This window comes from Peromyscus maniculatus, chromosome 7 (assembly GCF_049852395.1).
Source record: "Peromyscus maniculatus bairdii isolate BWxNUB_F1_BW_parent chromosome 7, HU_Pman_BW_mat_3.1, whole genome shotgun sequence".
NCBI classification, from domain to species: Eukaryota; Metazoa; Chordata; class Mammalia; order Rodentia; family Cricetidae; genus Peromyscus; species Peromyscus maniculatus.
Window position 1 is genome coordinate 21,157,698 of NC_134858.1, and position 26,991 is coordinate 21,184,688.

General features: G+C 44.4%; 1 protein-coding gene across 1 annotated transcript in view; it reads left to right on the forward strand.

Moving 5' to 3' along the window:
• Bmper (BMP binding endothelial regulator) overlaps positions 1-26,991 on the forward strand; it is a 253,931-nt gene that overhangs the window by 8,846 nt on the left and 218,094 nt on the right. Inside the window, exon 3 of the mRNA XM_006991683.4 lies at positions 23,564-23,663. Within this exon, the coding sequence (XP_006991745.1) occupies positions 23,564-23,663 (100 nt within the window). The remainder of the gene's footprint in view (positions 1-23,563; positions 23,664-26,991) is intronic.

Sequence of the window (26,991 nt, forward strand, 5' to 3'; positions counted from 1 at the left end):
GAGCAAATTGGTTACCATAGGGATATCCATGAGTTCAGGTGTCACTGCAAGCCACAAGTGTTGACTCCCTTGAAGCTGGAACAGCAGACAGATGTGAGGCATCACGTGGGTGCTGGGAATTGAACTCTGGTCCTCTGGAAGAGGAGCAAGTACCTCTAACCACTGAGCCATCTCTTCAGCCCATTTTCACTGACGACCTAAGACATTGGCCACTGTCTCTTGGAAAGAGGCATTTTGAAAACACCCCATAGGCTCTTAAAATGTGCATCTTGATCTGTAGAGAGATCAGGACTGGGTGACTGTCTTTGTAGAAATAAACACCAAGGACATATGCTTGGGATTTGAATGGAGATTTTAAAACCTGAATCTGCGAAGTTAACCAGGAGGGCCATCTTGACAGAAAAATACGTATGGAGATCCTTATGTAAGTGAAACGGACTATAGTTATGGAGGCAGGAAGAGAAGGTAAAGGCAGGGGACAAGGCAAAGGCGTTTGTTGAGAAGACAAAGGCCAGAGTTCTGAAATGTGGAAGAAAATTACACTGATAATTTAAGGACAATTCAAAGTGGGAACTTTCTCATCATCTGTCTGGACTGTCTGCAACAGGAATGGTCCTCGTCCTCCTGAGAGCTGCTGGGCGTTTGCTTAGGAGGCTGAATTGACCATACAAGGGATTTGCTTGGAACCCTATTGTCAATAATCCAAAGCTAAGATTGCCATAGGGATTTTGAAAAATTAATGCAAAGATCACAACATTTTCCAACTTTGATTTTAAAAGATCTTACCAAAAGTGAATATATAAATACCACATGAAAATTTAAAAGGTACCAAAACAAAACTAATTTCACGGACAGAGGTAATATACCTTTTAAGCATGTTTTGGAATGTTTTTATGGTTAAATGCAGAATGGATCAGGCCACACAGGGGCATATTTCTTTTCTTAGGAACAAGAACAACAATATAAAAGAGTCTGAGTAATATTAAAACTTACCATTATAAACATTTAAGTTTGCTCTATTAAACTGTTAATGGTGCTTTAAAAATATTATGATATGATTTAATATCTTAAAATCTAAGTCTTCAAGTCAAAATACGTTCTTTGCTCACAAAAAATTTAATGCCCATTTTTACCAGCGATATACAGCATTGGAGGGTGATTTTGTGTCTGGGGGTGTGGGATCAAGTTTTACCCAGGTCAGTTAGTAGTTATCTGTCACTTAACATCTCTCTGAGCATTAGTTGTGGGCTCTGGGAAAGTTGCTGAGGCTGTATGCATCTCATTTTAGTTGGTGGGTTCAATGAGATGACATTTGTGAAAGCCCTTTGTAAACAGTGTCAAGGGGATTATTACTAAAAGCAAAGACTTTTTAAAAAATATGACATCTTCTGGGTGCCTCGGATGCTTATGCCCCTTATATAAAGTTGGAGAGCGTTTGCCTATAACTCATGCACAGCCTTCTGTATGCCTTAAATTATATCTAGATTACTTTTACCCCATGGATGTGGAGGGCCATCTGTATTATGCTGTAAGCCAGGTTTGGGCTCAAAATTTATTAAGCACATGCCTTAGGAATCGCAGTATAGTTCTAAACTCTAGCCCTTAATGGTTGTGTGGCTTTAGGTAAGTTGAGGCATATTTCTGTATCTTGATAGCCTCCTCTTCGTGGTGATGCTCTTTCACACCAGGGTGTGAGTTAAAATATGTAAATTCTCTAAACCTGTTCTGGACTGTGGGAAAGGCTCCCATCTGGGAGTGTGTGGAATCATTGTCTGGGACCCTTCTAAGAAATGCTTGGACTCCTAATACAATTAATTGTCAATGCCTGGGAAATGTGTTCCCTCTGAATTTGCTCAGGGTAGACAATGGGTCTCAAGGGAAGGTAACTTTGGTCCTTTTTGTACACAGACAGGAAGCTCCAGCACATTTGGAGGTTGGCAAGGTGGTTTGCTTGGTTTCTCATTCTGAAGCGTTCACTTGCTTTGTCTGTGTCGTCTAACTTCAACAACGAATGAGTGTGGAATGTTCAGTGAGACCCAGTCGTCTTTTGTTGGTGTTTGCCGCTGCATCGGGAAGAGGCAGGCAGGAGGCACAAAGTGAAATTCAGCACTGAGCAGGCCTTGGAGAGAGTGTGATATGGTCCACTTGACTGTGTACCGCAGTAGCACAGGGTCTTGTTCTACACAGAGCTCAGACCAGATGAACTTGGCTGAATTTGAGCATGTGGACCCAGCACACATATGCTGCTTTGGCCTTGCTCTCCCTCCGAGAGCACCCCCTTTCTTCCTTCCATGCATGTGTTGTGTGTTGCCCGTATGCAGAACTTGGTTGAGTTCCTGCCTTAAGGGATAAAGTTCTGAAGAACTTGTCATGATCTTTCCAACTGCTCTATAGCGTCACTGAGAGGTCCAGGACCTTGAGACTTGAGTGGGAGCAGGGCTGGAGTTTCCTGTTTATAGTTTAGGTTAACACTTGGGATGGCTCTCCCCAGAATGGAACTCCACGTTCCAAAACATGACTCTCCCAGAAAGCTTGTCACAAAAGGTCACCCTCCTCTATTAACAACATCCTAAATAATCACTAGAACAACACGCACCCTCCCCCCTTAAAAAGCAAATATAGTTGCATTTGAAAATACAGACTCTCTTAGACATTAAGAGCTGTTTGTATTGTGATGAAAGGAATGATCCCTCTTGTAGGAATATCCTGCTGTCAAGAGCAGAGTGGTTGCTGACAAGGCAGGAGCTGCAGGGCAGGGAGTTTCTTCCACTTCCAAAAGTCACAGTGAAAAACGCCCCCAGTCCAGTGGCTGGCCCTGGAAGCCTGGTCACCTCCAGCCCCATCAGTGAAGCTAACTTAGAAATCTTGACACAGGCCTTGGTGTTTATATTAGCTTTTGGATGTCAGTTCCCTTGGCTTCTGGAAGCTGATTCTGTTGAGAATTATGTTTTTCTTTGAAGGACAAAGGCCTTATTGTATGTACATGTCCTGTAGTGTAATGAGCTGTTAAGTTTTTTTTTTGAATGTTAGGTGATGGGTGGGACTAACCCAGGTCTTTGAAATAAGAATTTCACAGATCTGTAAAACAAATGGCAATTTTAAAGTTCCATGTAGGTAACGTAATAAAGGAAAATGAGAGGGTGGACGAGAGTGTCACCTTTACTGACCACAGCACATCCCCCAAATGCATTGCTTTGATGGAATTATCATGAAATGCCTCTGAGTGACGTTACCCCGGGGCTGCTTCAATGAGGAGAGTAATACTGGAAATCAGAACTATTGTGAACATTATGTTCTAACCTAGAGGAACTCAGGACTGTTGTGAACATCACATTCTAACCTAGAGGAACTCAGGACCATTGTGAACATCACATTATAACCTAGAGGAACAAAGGACCATTGTGAGCATCACATTCTAACCTATAAGAGGAACTCAGGCTACTGTGAGCATCATATTCTATTCTATAGGAACTCAGGATTGTAGCGAACATCACATTCTAACCCAAGGAGCTATTTTTGGTCAAATAAGTAGATTTGGTTAGATGGTTCCTTGTGGCTGCTGGTGTTATAAGCACAGACTGGGCATTGTAGTTAGGTGCAGTGGCCTCTCTAATCCAACTGCTGGCCTTTGGATGCTGTGGGTAGCCGCAGGAAGGCTGTTTCCAGGAGAAACCTGCTGGGCGGTGGAAAGGAGTCACACAAACCAGAAGACCTGAAGCTGCTCTTCCATTTCTTTGGGCCTCAACGAGAGGTCGCTAGCATCTTTATCTGGACATTTTCTTTTTCTTTCTTTTTTTTCTTTTAAGATTTATTTATTTATTATGTATACAGCATGTATGACTGCAGGCCAGAAGAGGGCACCAGATCTCGTTATAGATGGTTGTGAGCCACCATGTGGTTGCTGGGAATTGAACTCAGGACCTCTGGAAGAGCAGTCAGTGCTCTTAACCTCTGAGCCATCTCTACAGCCCTATCTGGACATTTTCTTAAACTATTTTCTCAAAAGCTTTTGAAGCCTGTCTTCTGAGGTCTCTTTGGGGTTTAATCTATGAATTACAGAATTAACATTACCACTTCATAAAACCCTTCCTGACATCTTCAATCTTCCCCATGTTTGTTCTTAAAGCATCACGGTGAAAAATACTACTTTCTATTTTATTTCCTGATTTAACTAGCATTTGTACCAAGATAGTAAAATCAGTCTCTCTTGGCTTAGAATGTAGACCAGCATTACATTAGCAACCTGGATGGGACTCAAAGCTTCTGCCTCTGCTACAGACCACTACCTGGTATATTCCTATATTTCCCTAAAGCAATAGTTCTCAACCTTCCTAACACTGCGATCCTTTAGTGCAGTTCCTCAAGTTGTGGTGACCCCCAACCATAAAATTATTTCATTTCGACTTCATAACTGTAATGTTGCTGCTGTTATGGATTGTAATGCAAATATTTGATATGTAGGATATCTGATATTGGACCTCTAAAGGGGACATGACCCAGAGGTTGAGAACCACTACCCTAAAGGCTTCCGAGCACAGCCCACTTGGTCTCTTTTGCTTTCTGCATTCATTGTGTAAAAGCAGAAGCATGGAGACCTTCATGGAAGCGGTGCACTGTGGTCTCAAGGGACACCGCTTTTATGAATGAGAAGACATGAAAGATGAAGCAGACATTCTCCCACGTGGGAGCTGCTATATCAGAACAGTTGGGATCCGCCATGTTTATGTCCTTGTGGGGAATTGGGCCTCTTAGGTTTTTGAGTTGTGGCTATTTCCTGTTTCCAGGTCCATGTGAAATAGTGATTCTGGTGCCTAGTGGGGGGCAGCAGAGTTGCTGGAGCCCCGTTAGCACATGGGTGTGCATTAGTGAGGGCTCACGGTGGTGACTCAGGTGAGAATCTAGTCTAGGGGAGAGCTGACTGGCAGGAAATGACTTGCCTTCTTTGTGTGTCTCCTTGGTCTTGTGCTGATTCAGGAGGGACAGTCCCTTTCCTTTGCTGGGAGAGTGTGCATCTCCTGGACTAACTGTGTGACCAGCAGCAGGCTGGCTTCCTTTTCCTCCCTGGCACAGGATGTTTGGGATTTAGTAAAAAACAGTGCATCCCCCTATTTCATCCTGAGCAAGAGCAAAGGCATATTAAGAAAATTTATATTTAGGTACTCATTTGTTTGGTCTAGAAATACAAAGCTCTCAAATCTTGCTGTTATGAGATTTTTTGATATTTATCTTATATTGCCGGATACAAACAGCAATTTCATGTGATTCTACCTAATATATATTTTGAAGATCTTTTAAGGTTGGGAAAAAGAATTTATTTATTTTTAACCCTTTGCATGAATGGGAAGAGTATGTGTATGAGAGTGCATGCGTCTTCACCAGCCAGAAACATCTGATGTCACTGGGGCTGAAGTTACAGGTGGCTGCATGCTGCCCTAGGAGGACCTCTGGTCCTCTACAAGAGCAGTTGTGTTCCTAACCACTAAGTCATCTCTCCAGGTCCAACCCTGGGACTTTTGAAATGCACATATCTATCCTGACAGGTTATTGCAATGTACTTGAGTTCAGATTGAATTTTGACCAGATTCATGAACTAAAACAAAATGTGAAAATACAGTAAAATGTTTCTCAGTCTGTGATACAGCAAAGCATGTCTCAGTCTCTGAATATCCTGCTCCAAATCTGTGCTCTTTCCATCCTCCAGCCCCGTCTGAGAGCTACAGGGCAGTGGGGGGGGGGGGGGAGGGGGAGGGGAGGAGCGTTCTCAGCTCTGTGGTACAGCACATGCTCTAGCCTCTGCAGGGCATATGGGAATTGCATTGAAAGACTAAAACAGGAGAATGATCGATGGCTGCTCATTAAACTCACTGCATATTTATTGAGCATTTATGTTAATAATGCCCCAAGGCTCTGCAAGACTGAAGAAACAGTTTTTACACGAACAAAAAAGAGATTAAATTATGTTTGAGAAAGTTTTGAACTTAGGTATCTTTGATTGTTTCTGAATTCTTTGAAAGTTGATTAACATGTATCAGCCCAAGATACTAACTCTGGCTGTCATAGTTAATTATCTAGAGCAAACTATGCCTCTTTGCCTGATGAGATGCTATATATTTATGTATGTGTGTATAGGTGCAGGTAATGTAATATTTTAGTTTGCAGACTAAATTATTTGAGGGCCTAGAATGTAGGTGTGAGTGTGTGATGGGACCAGCAATTGCATATGCAGTTTGAGGCCCTGAGAAATGTATTTTGAACACCAGAGATAATTGACTGTGTTGTGGCCAGTGGTAGCCCCTGCCCCTTCTTCCTCACACAGTTCAGTTTTGACTCCCTGTCTTCCCTCATGGTTGTAGGTCATTCATAGTCCACAGTGAGAACCTTGCCTTCAGTTCTCAGTTCTCCCACCAGGCCCAAGCAGTGAGGCCTCTTTCATTTTAGTGTGCACAGGCACCACTGAGGGGACCCGTCTAAAGCACACTTTCTATCAAGACACCGGAGAATCTGTGATGCTAACAAAGCCTTCTGGTGCTTGTTAATGCAGGGCCTAGTTAAAACACAATTCTTCCCAATGGAAGGAAGCTTAATAGAAAGGAAAAGATGTAACTATAAATATAAGTTTTTATGTCCATATTTAAGTCATGTTCAGGTACAATCGAGACTGTCACTGTTGAATAGCTTCGTAATAGACTATCATTTATATCACATCACTTCTGTGAGGCTTTTCCCACATTTCTCTTGTACATTAATCATTGTTATTGAAAAATTTGTTTTCTTTTCCATATTGTCTCTATCAAATCTCTGGTTTTTCACTTGGAATTAATCATTTGGTCTTCAAAGCCTGTATGTAGAAAGCTTTTATCATACCTCTCACTGCTGCTTCCTCTGAAGTCTTGAGTTACATAGCTAGCTGTCTACTTGGCTGGATAATATGCTTGTCCAGGACACGAGTAGTGTCTATTTCCCATGAGCCCTAAAGCCTGCAGAATAATGGCCTTGCAAACTTGAAACTTGGAGAGTCAAGTCTGTGTTTGCAATCTGGGGACAGTCTCAACTGAATTTTCCTCAGAGCCACCTCGTGAGCTGGGACAGGGTTTCTCCAGAAACTGACTTCATAGTTCAGGTGACTAAGGCACACAAAAGCAAATCACATTGCAACCACTGTAAACTGGGAATGACAGTTCAAGTACCAGAATTCTGCTTCAATCCTGAGCAGACTCCACTGGGAGCCTTTCCCAACCACAAGGGCTGAGAAGATGCCCCAGGGCTCAGTGAGAGGGCCCACCAAACTGATTCACTGGGGAGTATATGTTTAGCAGTCTCCTGGGTCTGTTAGGTAGAACCCTCCCTGGCACCTTTGGGTTGGCCTCCTAGGTTGATGCCAGCTCTTTCATGTGCTGGGTTCCCAAGGGGATGCTCTGTTTTCTGTGGTCTTTCCATGGTGGTCAGCAGCTGCATGATGAAGCTGATGTGATGTCTGTTTGTTGCTTCTTCAGGATGAGGCAGCTAGATGTAGCAACTTGACCAAAACATCCAGGGGTTTATGACTGTCTGCTGGGATCCAGCAGCACCTGGAGGGCTGAAAGACAAGTCACAAGGAGTAGAGGGCCAGGTGAGGCAGGGGTTAGAGACCCCCATACCCCAATCCCTCAGACGCCCAGAGCAGCCACAAGAGGCCGCTTCCTTCTACTGACAATTCTTTCTGGATGCAGCAAAGACCTTCTTGACTAGAGCTGAGCCGCCCTGGCAATTGTTGCTTTCTTTCTCTCTCCCTTGGCTTTCCTCCTCCTGTCTACACTTTCCTTTGCTCAGGTTGAGTGTGAAATCAAGCTGACTGGTTCTCATTCAAGTCACTGGTCACTTAAATGTTGGTCACATTGGTAGATGTTTATTAGTAAATTTAATGATAATTTAAGAAAAATTTCAATCACCCCGACATTCTATTGCTTCCGAGTCTCACCTTTATTATCTCTGTCATTGTTCTTCACTGTGTTATTTCTTTCTCTGTTATTAACCCAGCATTTCCGTGAGGTCACCACTCTCCTAATTTTTATGTATTGGTTTTTCAAGTCTCAATTTTTAGTTCTTAGCTGCAGCTAGCAAGCTGAAATGTACACACAGGCATCAGAGATGATGGTGTATGTTCTCCCCGTTGACAGCATGGTGGAGATGGTGTATGTTCTCCCCGTTGACAGCATGGTGGAGATGGTGTATGTTCTCCCCGTTGACAACATGGTAGAGATGGTGTATGTTCTTCCCGTTGACAACATGGTGGAGATGGTGTATGTTCTTCCTGTTGACAGCATGGTGGAGATGGTGTATGTTCTCCCCGTTGACAGCATGGTGGAGATGGTGTATGTTCTCCCCGTTGACAACATGGTGGAGATGGTGTATGTTCTCCCCGTTGACAACATGGTAGAGATGGTGTATGTTCTTCCCGTTGACAACATGGTGGAGATGGTGTATGTTCTTCCTGTTGACAGCATGGTGGAGATGGTGTATGTTCTTCCCGTTGACAGCATGGTGGAGATGGTGTATGTTCTTCCCATTGACAGCATGGTGGAGATGGTGTATGTTCTTCCTGTTGATAGCATGGTGGAGATGGTGTATGTTCTCCCCGTTGACAACATGGTGGAGATGGTGTATGTTCTTCCTGTTGACAGCATGGTGGAGATGGTGTATGTTCTCCCCATTGACAACATGGTGGAGATGGTGTATGTTCTTCCTGTTGGCAACATGGTGGTGAGACATTGGCGTGAACAGAGTGTGTTGTGTGGAGCTGACTGACCTTGGTCATGGATGATCTGGGGAAGAGCCAGTGCAGGAGCCACTTATAATCACTACTGAGGGGTAAAGAGGGGTAAAGGCTAGGTAGAGCTAATGGGCTAGCTCAGAAGAGAGTCAAGTGGCCAGGTGAGGCCTCAGGAAACAATTCTCACTAACGATAGTTGCTAATATAATTTAGCCTAGCAAAAAGAAAGGTCTGGAGAAATTCTAACAGCCTTCCAGTATGTGGGAGGGGAAGATTATGTTGAAAGGGTAGAGGAGAACTGATCCCAAAGTTGCAACATATCCCTAGTTCAGCTTCTCCTCAAGGCTCTGCCTCTCACTGGCTTCTCGAATGAGTCCCAAGTTGCTTGTGGGGTCTTGGCTCCCCTGCTTCCTGGCTGAGGATAACTGAGAGCACAGGCTTTTTCTTGGAGCCCTGGCTCTGTTACAGATGAGTATCACGGTCCTAGTTTTGAGTCATATATCTTAGGATCAGAAATTGAAAGCAGGGTTTGACTGTGGTCTCTGAAAGTTGTAGCGTTTTGGCTTGAGGGCTTCGTAAAGCTGAGAAGAGAAATTTACACTGAGAAATTTTCTCTCTCAACGCTTTCCATTATTCCTACATGCCCAGTGCTCTCTCAGAACCTGTATTGTTTTTAATACCCCCTTGGCCTTTTAGCGAGTCTGAGCTCTCTTGTTTGGGGGTATTAATTCTAAACCTTTTCCTTGGTATTCTCAGTACTTCTGGCCAATCAGAATATCTCTAAGTTCAAATCTGCTTCCTCACTGCCAGCGGCTGGGTGTGGTGATCATACAAGGGGAAGGCGTGAAGCCGGGCGGTGGTGGCGCACGCCTTTAATCCCAGCACTTGGGAGGCAGAGGCAGGCGGATCTTTGTGAGTTCGAGGCCAGCCTGGGCTACCAAGTGAGTTCCAGGAAAGGCGCAAAGCTACACAGAGAAACCCTGTCTCGAAAAACCAAAAAAAAAAAAAAAAAAAAAAAGGGGAAGGCGTGACCTGTAGTTGTCAAGACAGTCTCTCTGATGAATGATGGGCTCCAACCTTGGGATCTAGGTACTTGGGTGGTAGTAGGTGCTCGCTTGGTAGGTTGAGGGTAGGTAGTAGGTGGTTTGTGGTGATCACTGAATTAGTACCATAGCTCCAACCAGTGGTCGCATATAGTTGGAAATGCACACACGTGTGTATGTGTCTGTGTGCCTAAGAACCCACATGCACTGAACTTCCTTAGCATTTGAGAGGTTGATTAGGGTTCAGATTAGGTGACTAACCTTTTTGTAATGGATATTTATCTTCTTAAACCATCTTGGCACAACTCAGCCAAGATGTTTTCTTCATTCTCTATACTACTTTGAACATACCTATCATTGAAAATGCTGATAGTTCACACACTTATGTTCTCCTTCCCCTCCTTCCCCCAATCCTGAATCATCTACCTACATATTCACTTAATAACTCCATTTGGATGGCTAGCGGCATCTCAACTTGAAACAATGGATTAGGAGGTCATGTTTCAATCCGGCCCCAAGCCCAGGTCACTCAAGTGTTAATGTCCATTACGGTGCTTGGTTACTCAGCCCCTCAGCCACTTGGTCTGTGTTCCTTAATTCCTTTCTGTTGCATCCTGTGGCAGAAGCCAAACCTTGAAGGTATATTTGGGGACTGACGAGATGACTCGGTGAGTGGTGAGTAAAGGCTCTGCTGTCAAGGATGACAACCTGAGCTTGATCCCTGGAACCCACATGGTAGGAAGGAAGAACTGACCCTCAAAAGTTGTCCTCTGACCTCCCCATATACGCAGAACACGTTTTGTACACCTCCATGTGTGTTCATGCCCATACACAAATAGACATGTAACTTTAACAAAATGCGGCCCAAGAGATGACTCAGCAGTTAAGAGCACTTGCTGCTCTTGCAGAGGACTTGGTTTGGTGCCCAGCACCCACATGATGACTTACAACCATCTGCAACTCTAGTCCCGGGGGTCTAACACCCTCTTCTAGCCTTAGCATGTATCAGGCATGCATGTGGTACATGCAGGCAACACACACACATTTTTAAAAACTCAGAAAATTAGAAATATATATATATATATATATATATATATATATATATATATATATATATATATATACCAACTGGTGGCATCTCTTCTCACTGAGCCAAATTTGAAAAATAATCCGTCTATAGTCTTATGCAGTTTGGCTCAGGATGCCATCTTTTAACTCATCCCCTTTCTTTCCTAGCCCAGCTACCTCCTTGGTTCCTCACTTAGCCCACATGACACCCTGTCCAGGGCCTTTTGCACCTGTCCTGGTCTGTGTCTGGAACAAATGTATCCTGTATACTTACTCGATCTTATTTCTTTGCTAAGGTCTCTGAGCAAATATTCCCATCTTAGAGGGACATTTTAAAATTACTCCTCCACATAATGGCACTCGATGTCATTCTTTTCCTCTGTCCTGATTTATTTTCTTCAGAGCCCTCCCCAGTACCTGCTATATCATGTAAACATTTGTTCCCTTAAGTCTTCCCTGCTAGAATGTCAGCTGTATGAGGACATGATGGCTCATGTACCCACAGTGTCTAGCTTAGTGATAAGCTCAATTAGTCCATATCTATTTGATGAATAAGTTTGTGCCATTTATACTTAATGCTTGTGATTCAGCAATTTGATCTAAATAATCATCTTCCTTAATAATACATTAAGAGCAGCTTGCCTTTCTGCTGTAAACCCTGCTGCTTTTACATCATGATTGCTAGTTCTCCTCACAGGTCACATTAACTTGTGATCATGCTTGATGCTGGGAAAGTGGTAGAAATGCACTGAAAGATGAGATGTTATTCTAACAAACACTCTTGTAGTCACAACAATCTATGTAATATAGGAAGAAAAAATTGTAGATGATTCCAGCTTAAGATGGTTCACTTATATATATTTTTTTCATTTATTAGTTTTCTACTTTATAAAACCAGTATATGTTCAGTAGAAGCTTCATTTCATATCTTGAATTTGGATGTTTTCCTAGGCTAGTAATATATGATAGATAATTTTTGAGGGCAGTGACCTTCCATTCAGCTTCAAGATAACAAGGCAGGGGTGGGGAGGGGAGCCAACACTCTACTATTGTACTATATCTTATAATATCATGATTGTAGTGAATGCATTTTCTATTTGGAGTATTTATTGATGCATAATTCCATGGTAAACCAAGGAACATCCTATAAAAATGTATTCCAAAAGTACATGCTACAGCTCATAATTGTTGATTTTGAAATGTTAATTAAAATCCACGTTGTTTGTAGTTTATATTTTACTTAAAACATGTTATAGGTATACATCCTGCTAAAGCATGCTAATTATTGCAGTTTCCACAAGAAAACAATTGCCTGGGATGGGCTCTCCTCACTTCTCCATGCTTCCGTAAAGCAAATTGCTAGAGCACAGGTGATTCTGAGCTGGGTGGCTGCTCCTTTGTTTGGGTGGGCTATAGTGCCGGCCAGGAAGAAGGTTCCTTTGTGGGTTGTGAGCCCCAAAGGGCTGACATATAGAGGTCACATTCTGTATCAGTGAGATAATTGTATAATAGGATAGTTTAAAGACTCATTCAATGGCCCACGAAGTGTCTAAAGAAGCAGGATGCCTGGGGTGATCTCAGAGGTTTTGGCGGTAGAATTTGGTTGTCATGTCTATTCCTCCATGATGGGCAGGAGGGCTGCTGACCACTTCTGTGGCAGCACTGGAGATACTTTCGCTGCGTTCATGCTCCGCCCCGTCTCTCTTGGACTGTAAGCTCTTCTAGGGCAGAAGATGTATCTGATTCATATTTTCTGTTCCCAGCAAATCCTGGCAAAATGCCTGGCTCACAGCAGGGCCTCAAAAATATTTGTTAAATAGACTCATGTTTTTTTCTTTTTCTTTAGTCAGATAGAGTGAATTATGCAGTGGGAGTGTTTAATCCACAGGAAACTATGCTTATAGCCAAAACATCACAGCTCTAAAGGCCGATTGTTTTCTACTGATGACTTTGTCTGTAGATCTGTCAAGGCTGAGAAGCCTGCCTTGAGAGCGAGGCTTTGTCAAGGGGAATGGTTGAGAATGATAACCAGGGTTGATTTTTTTTTTTAAATGATGTACATAAGAATTCCTCCAGCAATGAGTTTGCACAAAGAATGCTTTACAGGTATCCAGCCTTCTCTATTTTTTCATAATACCTTTAATCTCAGAAACGGATTATGTGCTAATTTGGCTCTTACTGATGGTTTAAAGAGTTTGGAAATGGAAACTCGTAGGTTAAAATTACATTCTAAGCCCATGAAATAGGCCTGTGGTTTCTCCAGTTCTTCCTGACATCTGCCTGTGCCCTTGGGAGAGCTTGAGTGGAGAGAACACACTGCTAATGGCTGTAGTGGATGAGTCAGAGTGACTCCAGCGCAGAATGGCCCGCATATGGGGAGGCTGTCTGAGGCTGGGGTTCTCTGGACTTTGAGCTGCTTGTGCCCTCTTGCTCCTCTGCCCAGTGTTACTCAGACTGACTGCATAGCCTCTGAGTTAGTGCCAACTCTGTGCAGCTTGGGGCCAGGGATCTTTCTAACATCTGGGGCACTACACTGCCCTTACAATGACATAGAGGCAGGACTCGAGCGTCTAGGCCACAACCAACTGGGCCTTCTGTCCCACGGGGACCTTTGAAAGGCCCAGTGATTGCTGGTGGTCGGGGTCAATTGTGCAGATGTCTTTAAAAGTGTCTCACTGGTGACCAGAGAGTTACTTTGTCAAAATGACAGATGGGTTTCTCCACCCTGCCATTTCCCGGGGATGTCAGCTCTGTTCACTTGTCAAGACCAGGTACTTTTGTAACTCCCACGGAGCTCAGACTTTCCCTGGGTGATCCTTGAAAAGTCTGCCCTGTGGCTGGCTATTGACCCACAGGGATGGGAATACTTGGAGACTTAGGTTCAGGAGCTAGGTGCCAAAATCAAGGAGCTCAATCCTCCAAGGGTGGCTTTGCCAACCATATCTAAGACTTTTCATTTCCGTGTTTTAAACACATTTTTCTTCTTTAATAACAGCGTATGTACATAATTGAAAGGGCCCATTGAATTCATAGACTTTTTATACCAGAGATCCCAGCTTCTGATATATGTAACTTGGGAAAGGGGTCTTTAAAGTGCTGTGGTCACTGTCGTCTTTATTGCCACATTTTCTGCTTTCCTATGGAGTTGCTTTTTTATTATTACAGTTATTTTGAGACTATAATTATGTCATTTCCTCCTTTCAAACCTCCTCATATTATTCTCCAGTTCTCTTTCAAATTCATGCCCTCTTTTTTCACTAATTGTTGTTACAAACATGTATTACATATTCATAAATTCATAAATACAATCTGTTCAGTCTGTATAATCTTACTAGCATGTATAGTTCTAGGACTGACCATTTGGTATTGGATAACCGATTAGTGTACTCTTCCCTGGGGAAGACTATTTCTCTTGCTCTCAGCATCCCTTTGTTACCTGTAGTTTTTTGGGTAGGTTGAGGCTTCATGGGCTTTCCCCATCCACATTAGCATGTCTACTGTTATTGTTCTTGTTTAGGCAGTCATGTTGGTGCGACTTTATGGGCCAAGGTTCTGACATTGTTAGGAGACACAATCTCACAGCAAACTCCAAGATCCTCTGGCTCTTACAATCTATCTGCACCCCAAAGTCTTTACCTTCACTGTACACTCCCTCCACACCCCTGTTAACCCTCACAGAAGAATGCTTTGACTTCTGTGATCCTGCTGATAGCTGGAACCAGGTCACCCAATACGGCCCATCATCTCCTCTGTGACGGAAATCCTGAGAAAGCCATAGGACCATGCCTAGGATTTCCTAGCCCCCTCTTTCCTGTTTTCTTTTGGGGCAGGGGAAGAAGCCAATTCATTATCCACCATGTGCTGATGGGTGCCCAGCAGTGTAAAATAATCAGAGGTGTTAGGAGAGGCCCCAGGGCCACTTGTGCATGAAGCCACATTCCTTTGCAGGGTCCACTCCCCTCACCCCTAGTTTGCAAATTCTTTCTTCCCAAGTTAGGAGTCTTTGGGGCGTATTCTGTGCATCTCCCACTTCCTTCCATTTTCCAGTTGTTGGAGTCCCTTTGGGATGGGGGAGATTTGAACATCTGGCCAAAATAAATGAAGGGTGCCAATGTTTTTCCCCTTTCTTCACATGCTTGGTTCCTGTCCACCGTGAAGAGGGCACAGCATACCTTTTGGTTTTGCAGTCTGCTTCGAGTGCGGTGGCAGAGCAGTGTCCGTGACAGGGCCCATGGTCACAGTCCCTGACTGCTCTCTAGCCAGTCTGTTTCGGTTCGTGAATGTGGGGCTGCCGGGAAACCTTTGCTTGAACAACGTACTGTATAATAAAAGACAGGCTATGTTACTTTCTTTGGGCTACTATTTTTATTTGGTGGTTGTTTCTTTTGTGTTCTGCCATCTCTAATGTTTTGGTTCTTTTTCAAAATATGATTAAACAGAACGAGAAGCGGTTTGACACTGCCCTGTTTTAAATCACAGCTGCACTGGAGCCCATGTTCCTTTGTTCTAAGAGTTCCTTGGAAAGGAAAAACTAAACGCCAGACCTGAACCCTTAAACCCGACTAGGACCCAAACAATCCCTCCAACAAACTCCAGCCCGTTAAAAAAAAATTGAAATGTTAGGGAACTCGAACGTAAAGAGAGCCTCCTTATTAATCCCCCGTTGCTTCTGCTGGCACGTGTCATATTTTCAAGGTACAGTATTGGGAGAACACTGTCATTCCATGATGTATGAGGGCCATATATCATCAGCACACCGTCTTTGTAGAGGATGTGGGTACTAAAAGACACGATTCTGGCCAGACGGAACAGCAGGGTCCTTACTCCTTGCTCTCACCCCCCTGCCTTTCCCTTTTAATCTCCTTCTGTTCTGGGTTGCAGAGAAGTGAATTTCTTCATGGGATATGACTTGTTGCAAAATAATCGGGGGCCCCAGTGGGCTTCATAAAGTCTTTTAAATGGTCTGGCTTCAAGGGCAGCTTTGTCCCGAGTTTGTACTGTGAGCTGGGCCGGAGGAGGCCTCGTTTGCCAGGGTCCAGGTCTCTGGGGTAAATTCACTGAGCCTAGACGGGGAAGAAAGAACAACACTCCCAGATGTAGTACAATGGATTGCACGATGTTCTTACAAGACATTTGAACACAAAGTCTCCAGAATTATGGCTCTGGGATGCTGCAAGGCTCCGGGGAAAGCACGCCCTCAAGTACGAATTGAGGGAGAAATGGACTTGAAAGGGTTGAGTGCAGGGTCTGATCCATCTTGCAAATGATGTTGACCAGGCACTGAGAAGCTGGGCCTTGTTTTTAAGTCAGAGATTTAATTTGTCCTTCCTAAAATTCAATTTTTTTTTAAACTGGTGTTCAAAATGAAACCATAAAACACCAAGGTTTATAATGGTCTGAAAGTGGGGAATGCTTGATGAAGGCAAATATTTAAATTCTTAGCTGCTAGGAAAAATGGCTCGTCTAAGCCCTAGACCAAGCTGTGAATTGTAGTGATTAAGTCATACTTTGCTAGCGGAGAATCCTGGGAATGAGCCTCTACCCTGGCTCACTGTGCAAGCTTGGTGGAGTATTTCACTTCTCGGTGCTCAAGATTTCTTCCTCACAAAGCTGAAGAAGTACCAACACCTTTCAAAGGCTTGTTGCCAGGGTAAAGGGGCCAACCACATAGTCTGGATTATAGTTTTTCTAGAAATGTAGGGTCCTGTGATAAGTCACAGGCCAGCCTCTTGTCTGGAAACTTTGTGCCATTCACCATTTGACTAGAGATAGGCGGGGATGGTTTGTGACCTTGGCTACTGAAGGAATTTGCATAAACAGTTCAGGTTAGGGGTGGAGAAATATCTGGAATTACTGCCTTTGGATACAAGCTGGAGGTCCAAAGTGTGAGGACCACAGTCACCTTCCCCTCCATTTCCCGACTGAGTTTGAGCTGGGAAGTCCTGGGGAACCATGCTGTTCTTTGAGGACCGTTCAGCCTCACTCTCTTCACATTGGGGATGGTCTTGCCAGTCTTTTCCTTTTCACCCAAGGTCCATTGAACTGAGACAACCCAAAGTCTTATATTTGTGTACCCTTGGGTTTTGTGACAGGCAATCTGCCTTTTACTTTTTTCTTCCAGCTCTTTCTGTATAAGAGTTATGGGGAAGTCAATTTTACTGTCAATAATGAAGAACAAGCAAGTGGAAATGTAACTAAAATAATAAGTCATGAATCAAATTTAGTATTGCCATTGGCAACCAGTGGGCTATATCAGCATACCATGCCTGCCCTTGGAAATCAGTAGGATTTCCCAGATGCTGAGAGCAGTTTTGTCTCAAGGAGATGGGCTAAAGCAGCTGTGAGCTGGCACTAGCTTGTCTCAGGTGCCGCTCATGCTCTCTTACAAAGGGTCTCTTGCCCACAGTTTCCACAGAGGAAGCCATTATTTCCTGTCATTCAAACAACCTACTTCCTTTGGGTCTTTGGGTACCACTCAAACCCTTCTTTCTTCAACCTGTGTCTAAAGCTCTGCATTCAAGAGCCTCTGAAGCTCCACATGAGGTGTGAGGTCTCCATTCTTCCCAAGTCCTGGCCAAACCCTTCCATGGTTGCCTTACACCAGCACAGGCTTAGGACCTCACCTCTCTGACCCAGGTGGCTGGGCTCCCTGGAAAATTCCCAGAGTAGCTCGACTACATGTTAATCTAGTTCTAAAACCTCAAGGTTGTGTCGGACTTAACCTAATTCTAATACGACATACCTATAAATTTTAATGCTGTGTCTTAGCAACTAACCTTCCTGCCTGGACTCTTAATCCAGGCCTGGGAATCATACTGAGTTCTCAACTAAACTGCTTGCCAGTTCTTTGAGGGGCCTGAGACACTTCAGTTCACTGTGGACCATTTCTCCCTCTGAAAAACTTGAGAAACCTATGAGGATTAATGAACTAATGTCTGCAGAGTTCTTCAGAAGAAAGGTGCTATGTAAACATCAAGTATTATTCTTCTGTTTATGAGAAGTAGTATAATATTGCCTTCGAGAAACTGGGACTTATGTTTAAAAGTACCATAACATCCCCTTTGGCTCTTTGGGGGCTTGGGTTGGGTTAGAATGGGGTACTTCAAGGAAAAATTGAGCCATTTAACTTCATGCATGGGGAGACTAGAAATTCTGATGAGAATACGTTCATTGATGTTGGATCAGTTTCTCCTGGTCTCCTTTCCTTGGAAAACTCAACATAAAACATCCATATTCCTAAGAACAAATTCCTGTCTGAGCACTTTTGAGACTGTCGATATGAAACACCACTGTGTATGCTTTAGAGATCTGAGGAAGAGTCAGGAAGCCCCATGAGCCTTAGCAATTTCCACAGCTTTGACTCCAAGTGGAATTCTTCCCAACATCCTGTTCCTGGAGATAGGAGTCTTGCGGCTGCGTTTGTCCCTGGTCCACAGAATGGAGTGGAGTGAGCCATGGCTGACCCTGTTCATCTCTTGTTGTTGGGATGATGATGGGCAAATGCTTCCCTCTATCAACTGATGATAAAAGGAACGGCCCATTGGGGTGGATATGCTTCTACTCCCATGGATGTTTGCATTTGAATGGGGGATTTTTGAAGGCCTTTCTATCGGTTCCTTCCCCAAATTAGGTTACCACCATGAAATGACAGAGACAGTGTGTGTATATGTAGGAGGGAGAAGGGGGCCGAAGGAAGGAAGGACTCCTACCTTAGGAGAGAGCCCCCTCTGTCCTCTCACAGTATTCCTTGGCCCATGTGCTCTATTAACATATTGAGCAGTGTTCATTTGGGCAGAAAACAAAAACAAAAACAAAACAAAAAACAACCCAGAATCATAACTTAGCAACCCTCCTGGTCTTCTGGAAAAGGGTCTGGCTGTTTGAATTTGCATATTTGCTGAGGGCCAGCTGTTTGCCTTGGGGCAGACCTTGCTGTCACAGGGGCCAAAGCAGAAGGAAACTGATGCCAGGAGAAGAGATGTGTGCAGCCTGACCTATCTCTAGTATGGCTGACCAAGCGGCACATCAGCCATATTGCGGGACACTTGTGATACTGTTCATGATTTAATAACAGTGTCTGTCAGCAGATGGCCCTGCCCTCACCACTGTCTCTGTAATGGCTGCTGAGTTTCTGTCTCCACATTGTTGTTAATAGGGTTTTTGTTTTTTTTTAAAGCATAGATTAAAAAAACCAGGTAATAGTTTCTGCATTCTATAATTGAAAAAAAAATATCTTTAAAGACATTTGTGGAAACATTCAAGAACATCCCCATGACATTCTCTTTTGCAATGTGTGGAATCAACTAGAAATATTTCACATCGGTGTTTGCCGTCTTCTGATCTCATTATCCCACTCTCAGACAGGAGGCAGCTCAGCAAGCGGGAATCAGGCTCCAGGCTGCCGCTCCTAAGGCCAGGGAGCTCCGTGCTGCCATCTGGCGGCAAGTGTCAGACTCAGCAAGCAGGCTGCTGTCATCCTGTCTGAACTTGGCTGCGGCTGGAGCTGTGGTTTGGCTGGTGTCCTTATGGAGTTTTCTTGCCAGACATGTAAATTTTTTCTTCATTTTTTTCTCTCTGTACCCCCTTTTTCTTTTTGCATGTTGACAACTTGTTAAAGGTGCATCCCAAGGCTATGATTCTATTTGTTTATTTTTTTTGATGCTTTTGTGGATGTTAAGGTGTCTATGCCCCTTCTTTCCAAAAGGAGACAGGAACGATGCAGGTCTAACTCCCCAGCTGGCTGACACTAGCAAACACGGAGACAGGATGAGAAAGCAAAGGGCCGTGAGTGTATGCTCTTACATGTTGGTTAGGTTATATTCCGACCATTTTCTTGCGTGAATGTGGCGTTTTGACGATTGTCTCTGCTTGCTTGGAATGGTGATTCTCCAACCCCACCTGGAATTGGTGATTTCTCTGTCTGTGAAATCAGGCTGATGTGAAGTTTTGTGTAGAAGACTGCACTTACGATTCTTACATAGCTCAGAGTCTAAATCTATTATAGAAAGTGCCCGGTGTGTGTGAATCGACAGCACAAAGTGTTTGCTGAATTGAAACTTGAATGGAACAAGTTGCAACCTCTGGCCGCAGCTATGATTTGTAGTGCTGTGGGGCTGAGAGCGTCTTTAAATGGGGCCTTGTGTATGCCACTTTTCACCAGAGCCACTGGCTCCAGGATACAGGCTTTTGTGTCTTGTCTAAGTCCAGGAAGCCAGGCAAACAGTGTTAATTACCTGTGTCTGAATTTCCCATGTAGCTGTTAGAGTCAATTAAGGGGATGAGGAAGCCGCTTCTCAATAGTGTTCTCAGAGCTTTAGTATTATTTTTTCCTTGAGGGTCTGGAATTCTATGTACATCTTCATATCCACACCAACCAGGCAGGCTCCGATCAGACTCCAGAGAGGTGATCTGATCTGGCAGCTCCAATGTGACCCCCGAGAGGACATAGAAAATTCTAAGAGTAAACAGAAAGGAAATTTTATCTCCCTCAATATATACCTAGAGTTTAGGTGTGTGTGTCTGTCTGTGTATGTAGTTTAAAAAATCCAGATGTGACTGTACAAATCATTTGCCTGGAATATCGTGCATGGTGGGTTACAATTACAAGCTGTTTATTATGAATCTTGGGATCCTGTTATGGGTTTTAACTGTCTCCCAAGCTTTCTAATTTTGCTAGAAGTCCTTTTTTGTTTTTTCGAGACAGGGTTTCCCTGTGTAGCTTTGCGCCTTTCCTGGATCTCTCTCTGTAGACCAGGTTGGCCTCGAACTCACAACGATCCGCCTGCCTCTGCCTCCCCAGTGCTGGGATTAAAGGGGTGCGCCACCACTGCCCGGCTTGCTAGAAGTTCTTAAGAGTGTACGCCTTCTTACCAGATCTCAGATTGCTCCTCCCCATCTCTCTGACTGTCCTGCAAGTTTGAGCTCTGCCTGAGACTCCTTACAGAGAGGACATGCTCTTAGGGACCCTGCTCCTGAGGACTCCTCCTTATAGAGCAGACATGCTCTTGGGGACCCTTCTCCTGAGGACTCCTCCTTACAGAGAGGACATGCTCTTAGGGACCCTTCTCCTGAGACTCCTCCTTATAGAGCAGACATGCTCTTAGGGACCCTTCTCCTGAGGACTCCTTCTTTTAGAGAAGACATGCTCTTGAGGACCCTTCTCCTGAGGACTCCTCATTACTGAGCAGACATGCTCTTGGGGACCCTTCTCTAGGCTATGGCCAGGTTTGCTGCACTGTTACATATGCGTGAGACCGAAACTGTGCTTGTGACAGTCATAGTCGTCCTGGGATGAGGGAGTCGTGTTAAAATAGGGTCCATGCTCTGCAAGTGAACTCACAGCCAGTGTGTCCAACAGTGCACACATACATACATGTCTGATGGCTACTCTTGTTGCCCTCAGTGGAATTTAATTAAAATTTAAAAAATATACCTCTTTATTTTGCATTGTGATTCTAACTATGCTATGTTTGGAATTTAAGAAGCAACAGTGTGAGCTGTGATATGGTTACTCTGGAAACCATCATCATTGGGAAGAAAAGAAAGCGTTGGAGGGCTTGAAGCCAGAACACCTGGCCCCTTGTCTCTGCAGCCCTAGACAGCTCCTTCATCTGCCATCTTCACAGGGGACAAGGACACTCACACAGCTGTGTGTCATCACCAGGGCCTTCTTATGCTGTTCGGATCCGGGCTGCAGTAGGTGGGAGGCAGACCCATCTTTTGTTAGGAACTCCTCCGCAGGCAGTGATGGGCAAGCTCTGATGTACAGTGAAGAGAGGAGACTGCTGTATCACAGGATCTGAACGAGGGAGTGAATGAGTGAATGAGTGCAGTCAGCTCGGTGGGTGCAATTACCAAAGAGCAGACAGTGGGAAAAATCAAGGAAAAGAAGAGAAAGGAGTGGGGGGAGGGAAGGAACAAGGGAAAGAGAAGGCAACAAGGAGGGAGGGAGAGAATAGACACTGCAATGCATGATAACCACACCCCCATCCTTTAATCAGGAAAAAAAAAAGAGAGAAAAGAAAACCAAACAAACCCAAACCAAAACAAACCCAGCATCAACAGCCCTTGCAGGACGGGGCCAAGGTGTGTGCTCTTGGGTATGTCCCCCAGACTGGGGACAACCTTGGGAATATCAACACTGGCCATGGTAGGCCTCGGGTGGCCTAGCAAAGCAACAGAGCGGGGCAATGGCAAGACTGACATGGAAGTGAAACTCTTGGGAGGCGGGTCCAGTCCTGCCTGCTCCCTCCCACCTGCTCTAGGAGGACTGTGGTGGAGATTTGAGGGCATAGGATTCCGCGACTCCTTGGATCCAATCACTGAGGAAGGACGACAATCTAGGCAGTTTTCAGTGAGACACTCAGAGTGTCTTGTGAACTCTAGAGCATAAACGAATTTGGGGAGCAACACAAAGAGGGTGCATTTTCTCTTCAACTGCCCGGGGTCCCCACTTGGGAGATGAGCCTGGCTTGGGCTCTCAGATTCTAATGTGCACCGTGTGCACCCTCAGTTTGTCCCTCACATACTCACAGGCCCACTTCTCCAGGGCCCTAGACCAGAGCTGGGGAGACCTTCCTTCCACTCCTGGAAGTCCACCGAGAACACGTGCCTCTTCCTAAGGTTGCCAGAGTACATTTTCCTGGCCTCTTCTGAAGAGAGCTGTAGGCATGTTCCAAGCCGAGCAGAGCCAGGATTGTGGTTCCCCAACTTGTCACACATCGGGAAAGGAAGGTTATAAGTAGCCACAGCCTGAAGTCAGGCTAGGGCATGGGCGGTGCATGTTTGTGACTTCAGGGTGAGTCTCCCTGGGGCCCCTGAAGCTGCTTCCGGACTGGAAGGCCAGCTACCCTCAGTGAGTTGAGCTTTGGTTTTCTTATCTGTAAAATGTCTCACATAGGATTTAAATCAGAATGGGAGCCACAGTACATAGCCTATCATACGCCTTTGTTACAACCCAAATCTCATTTGGTTGGTCAGGTTTTGCGATCAGAAGAGCACTTCTCTGCTTTCTGTGGAGTCGAAGCACGCAGTCCTGTTCAGATCTCCTCTAAGACATTTTAACAGCTAACCTTTCGGGATAAAACCAAAGATGCAAATGCTTACCACACTTTCATTAGCATAAGTGCTAATGTAATACAGCTGTCCCACAGCTATAAAACACTGAGGACTGTGTCTCTGCTTGGCATGTGGAATATTATTTTTTCTCTTACTGAACCGATTCAAAGCTCAACTTTGTCGTTATTTGAGTTGGAACTTTGGATTGGTGCATTTTAATGCACTCTACTATGAAGGCTTGTTGGACAGCCGTGAGAAAATATTTTTGTTCTCACGATGCAATCTTGGCCCAGGTAGCCAATGGGCAAAATATGATTTACACAAATATTATCATTTCTGGAGCGTATACTAAAAAGCAACCTTAGGGTGGAGCTGGGGAAAGCTTCTTCCTCAGCATGGGGTTATCTGGGCGAGGCTGGCATTTAAAGTTGGAGCCTTCCAACTTCCCTCATCTCTGAAGGCACGCAACTTTTCTTAAAGTCCGGTATTCCTGGGGGACAGTTCTGTTCCAGGGAAAGAAAAATTCCATCAGCTATCTCGGAGCTTTCTTGCCAAATTGAAGGCAGGGTAGGGAGAGGCAACTGCAGCTGTGGGTTTGGATTCCGAGTGGAGTTGATCCCGATGTCCCTTGTCTCTTTTTGTCTAGAACAAAGAGGTGACTTGCAAGAGAGAGAAGTGCCCTGTGCTGTCACGGGACTGTGCGCTGGCCATCAAGCAGAGGGGTGCCTGCTGTGAGCGGTGCAAAGGTGAGTTACCTCGGGCCGCTTTCCCTGATGGCTGCTGCTGCAGGCACCTTTATTTCTCTCTCTCTCTCACCCCTCTTTCCATCTGGCTCTTGGCTGGAACACAGGTGGGCGGCAGGAGGGAAACCGAAGCACGTGTGCACAGGACTGGCACGGGAGCCGCCAGGAAGCGAGGTGGGAGGGGCTGAGGCTGCCAGCAGCTCCGCACATTTGGTACATTCTCGGGGGCAAGTTGTTAAGACGCTGTGGCAGAGAAGATGCAAACACGACGCCTATGTGATCTGCACACATGCACATGGGCGTATTTTGTCAAGGCGTCTCAACACTTGGTTTTTCCAGGCTCCACGCTCGTCTAGCCCTCCTCTGCCAGAGGAGTCTTTAAACCCGAATTTTATCATTTTGGTTCCTATTAAATTTTTTTTCTTCCCAAATTAAATCTCTGCTCTCCCCACTCGTCTTTGAAGCAGCCCCGAAGTCTCCTGCCCCCAGCCCTGGTGCCCTCACGCTTGTCTGGAATGCCGTCTGGTGGCGCCTGCTGTTGGCTCTAGCCCAGGTCTTTCCTCCCACCCTGGCCAGGGGCTGCAGTACCCAAGGCCCCTGGCCCCCACTTGACACTTCCCAGGAACTTTCTGTGGTGTGTAGTTCCCACAAATCATTCGGTGTTGCGTGTCCTATTTTTGTTATTTCATTTTAGTGAAGAAACCTGCCCCTAGAAGGCGGACATGAGGGAATATGTAGGGTGGCATCGTGTGGGGGACACTTGAAACTCAGGCCAGGGCTTAGGATATGTACTCCAGAAATATTCTTTTAGGTCAGAGCACAGCAGGACACGTGGGGGTGGAGGTTCCCCAAAAGTTCATATATACTCAGAACCTCAGAAAGTATTGTCTTAATTAGAAGTAGTCTTTCAAGATATTATTCAATCCAAAAGAGGTCATATTGGGCCATTAGGAGGGCCCCGAATCTAAGGTGACCAGTAACTATCTCTATGTGAAGAAGAATAGATAGACACAGAAAACAGGGTTATGCCCCAAAGAAGCAGGGGCAAAACACCTGGAACAGCTGGAGCTGAGAGACACAAGGGGCTCTTCCTCAGAGGGAGCTTCAGATGTGGAGCTTCGGACCAGCTTCATTTTTGACTCCTGGCCTTCACTGTGAGAGACCAAATTTCTGTTACTGTTTTGAAACTATTAATTTTAATTGATAAAGAATATCTTTGTATAGTGTAAGATACAGTGTGAAGTGTATGGGATGTGTGATGAGCAGATTAGGGCAGTTAGCATGGCTGACACCTCAAACATTAATATCTATTTTTTTCCTTTTAAAAACTGTATTTTTTGAGAATTTCATTCACATAGTGTACTTTGATCAAATTTGTCCCCAAGTTCCTTTCTCTCCTTCTCCCATATCTCCCACACCACGAATTTTCCCTTCCAACCTCATGTACTCTTTTATTTATTTATTTTTTTTAATCTCTCAGAGTTCACCTCCTGCTGCCAGGATGTGCAGGGCCAGGCACTGGGTAATGGGCAATTTATCAGGGGCTGTGGCTCTCTCCTCCGCAGAATCCATCCATTGCCAATAGACCCCTAGCTAGCAGTGGAACGTTGTGGGTCTCTCCCCTATCCACGATGGCGTTTTGACTGGCTTGATCTTGGGCAGGTCTTGTTTGTGTAGTCTCAGTCACTGGGAATTCTCATGTGCCACAGCCCCTATCATGTCCAGAAAAACACATTTGCAGCCTTTCTCCACAGCCTTTGGCTCTTAAAATCTTCCTGTTCCCTCTACCCCAGATGATCCTGGAGCCTTGGCAGGATGTGGTACGATACAGATGTCCCATCATTTAGGGCTGAACACTCCATAGTCTCTTATTCTCCACAGTTTGATCAGTTGTGAATCTCTATTAATCATGATGAGAGTAGAGAGTGATACTAAAGTTTGGGTATAAAGATAAGTATTTACGGATTGATGACATGGTCACTTTGAAGAATCATAGTAGTAGTTCCTGCCCCAGGGCCTGTAATTTAGACTTGGGTTCTTGGCTCAGTTAATGATACCATTCATGAGTTCAACCTTGTGGAGCAGATTGTAAATCTGATCAGAAAGTGGTCGGTTACTCCCCTAACATTTGTACCACTACTGCACCAAAGGGCAGATCTTGACAGGTTGATCGTCATTAGAGCTTTTGGGGTTTGTAATTGAGTAAGACCACTGATTACTTTCCTTCTTTTCCTCAGCAGTGTGCACGGTGCCTTCTAACACTATGAAGGCTAGCCAGTGGGGATGATGTTTCCAGATCAGTGCCAGTGCAATTCTTCCATGTACCATGACTCATGTATGTGGTGTCTTCAGCAATAATGTCTTAGTATCAAGTTGTGGAGAATAACCAAGAGCAATGTTAATAGACTGTATTGGTTTGGGGGTCTCTGGCCATCAATTTCAAGGGAAGTATCCCATAACAAATGATGGGCTTTTGGTTTGATAGTCTATTGTTTCTTGGAGAGGCATTATATCCCCATATTGGGTAGCTCCATTTAAACTCTATCTATCTATCTATCTATCTATCTATCTATCTATCTATCTATCTATCTATCTGTTTGTATTATTATATGATATCTATTATATTATATATTATATTCCTATCTATCTATCTATCTATCTATCTATCTATCTATCTATCATCTATCTATCTATCTATCATCTATCTATATTATTACATGATATCTATTATATTATATATTATATTCCTATCTATCTATCTATCTATCTATCTATCTATCTATCTATCTATCTATCTATCTATCTATCTACTCTATCTCTCTACCCATCTCTCTAATCTCTGTAGGAGGGTGCAGAATACTTTTACCTCTGTTTCCATCGTCTTAGCTCTCATGTTTGCAGGGATGTTCGTGGTAGGCAAGAGAGTGGTGCTGTTTAGACACACAGTACCCTGTGTACACAAGGGAATTCCTGGCCTTTGTAATGACTGAAGTGTGTAGCCTTCCCTCCTCATCCATCTACCTCATCTGTCTTCATGCTGTCTTCCCATTATCCTCATCTTCCAAGGGAAGGGGAAACTTAAGGTACCACAATTCCAGAACATTCTATTGGAATAAATGGAGTACAGTAGACTCAAGAACAGACCAGAGAGTTCAGTGTCTTGAGTTCTGATAGTGCCCTCTGAGCATTTTGGGAGAAGTCAGGATTTCCACAGGTCCTGCTGAGGACCTTCCTGAGTGACTCTGCATGATCTTCCTTTTCCAGAGTTCTATCAGGTAGACATGAAAGAAGAAAGAAACATGCTTAATAGTTTTTCTTTGCTATAATAAGG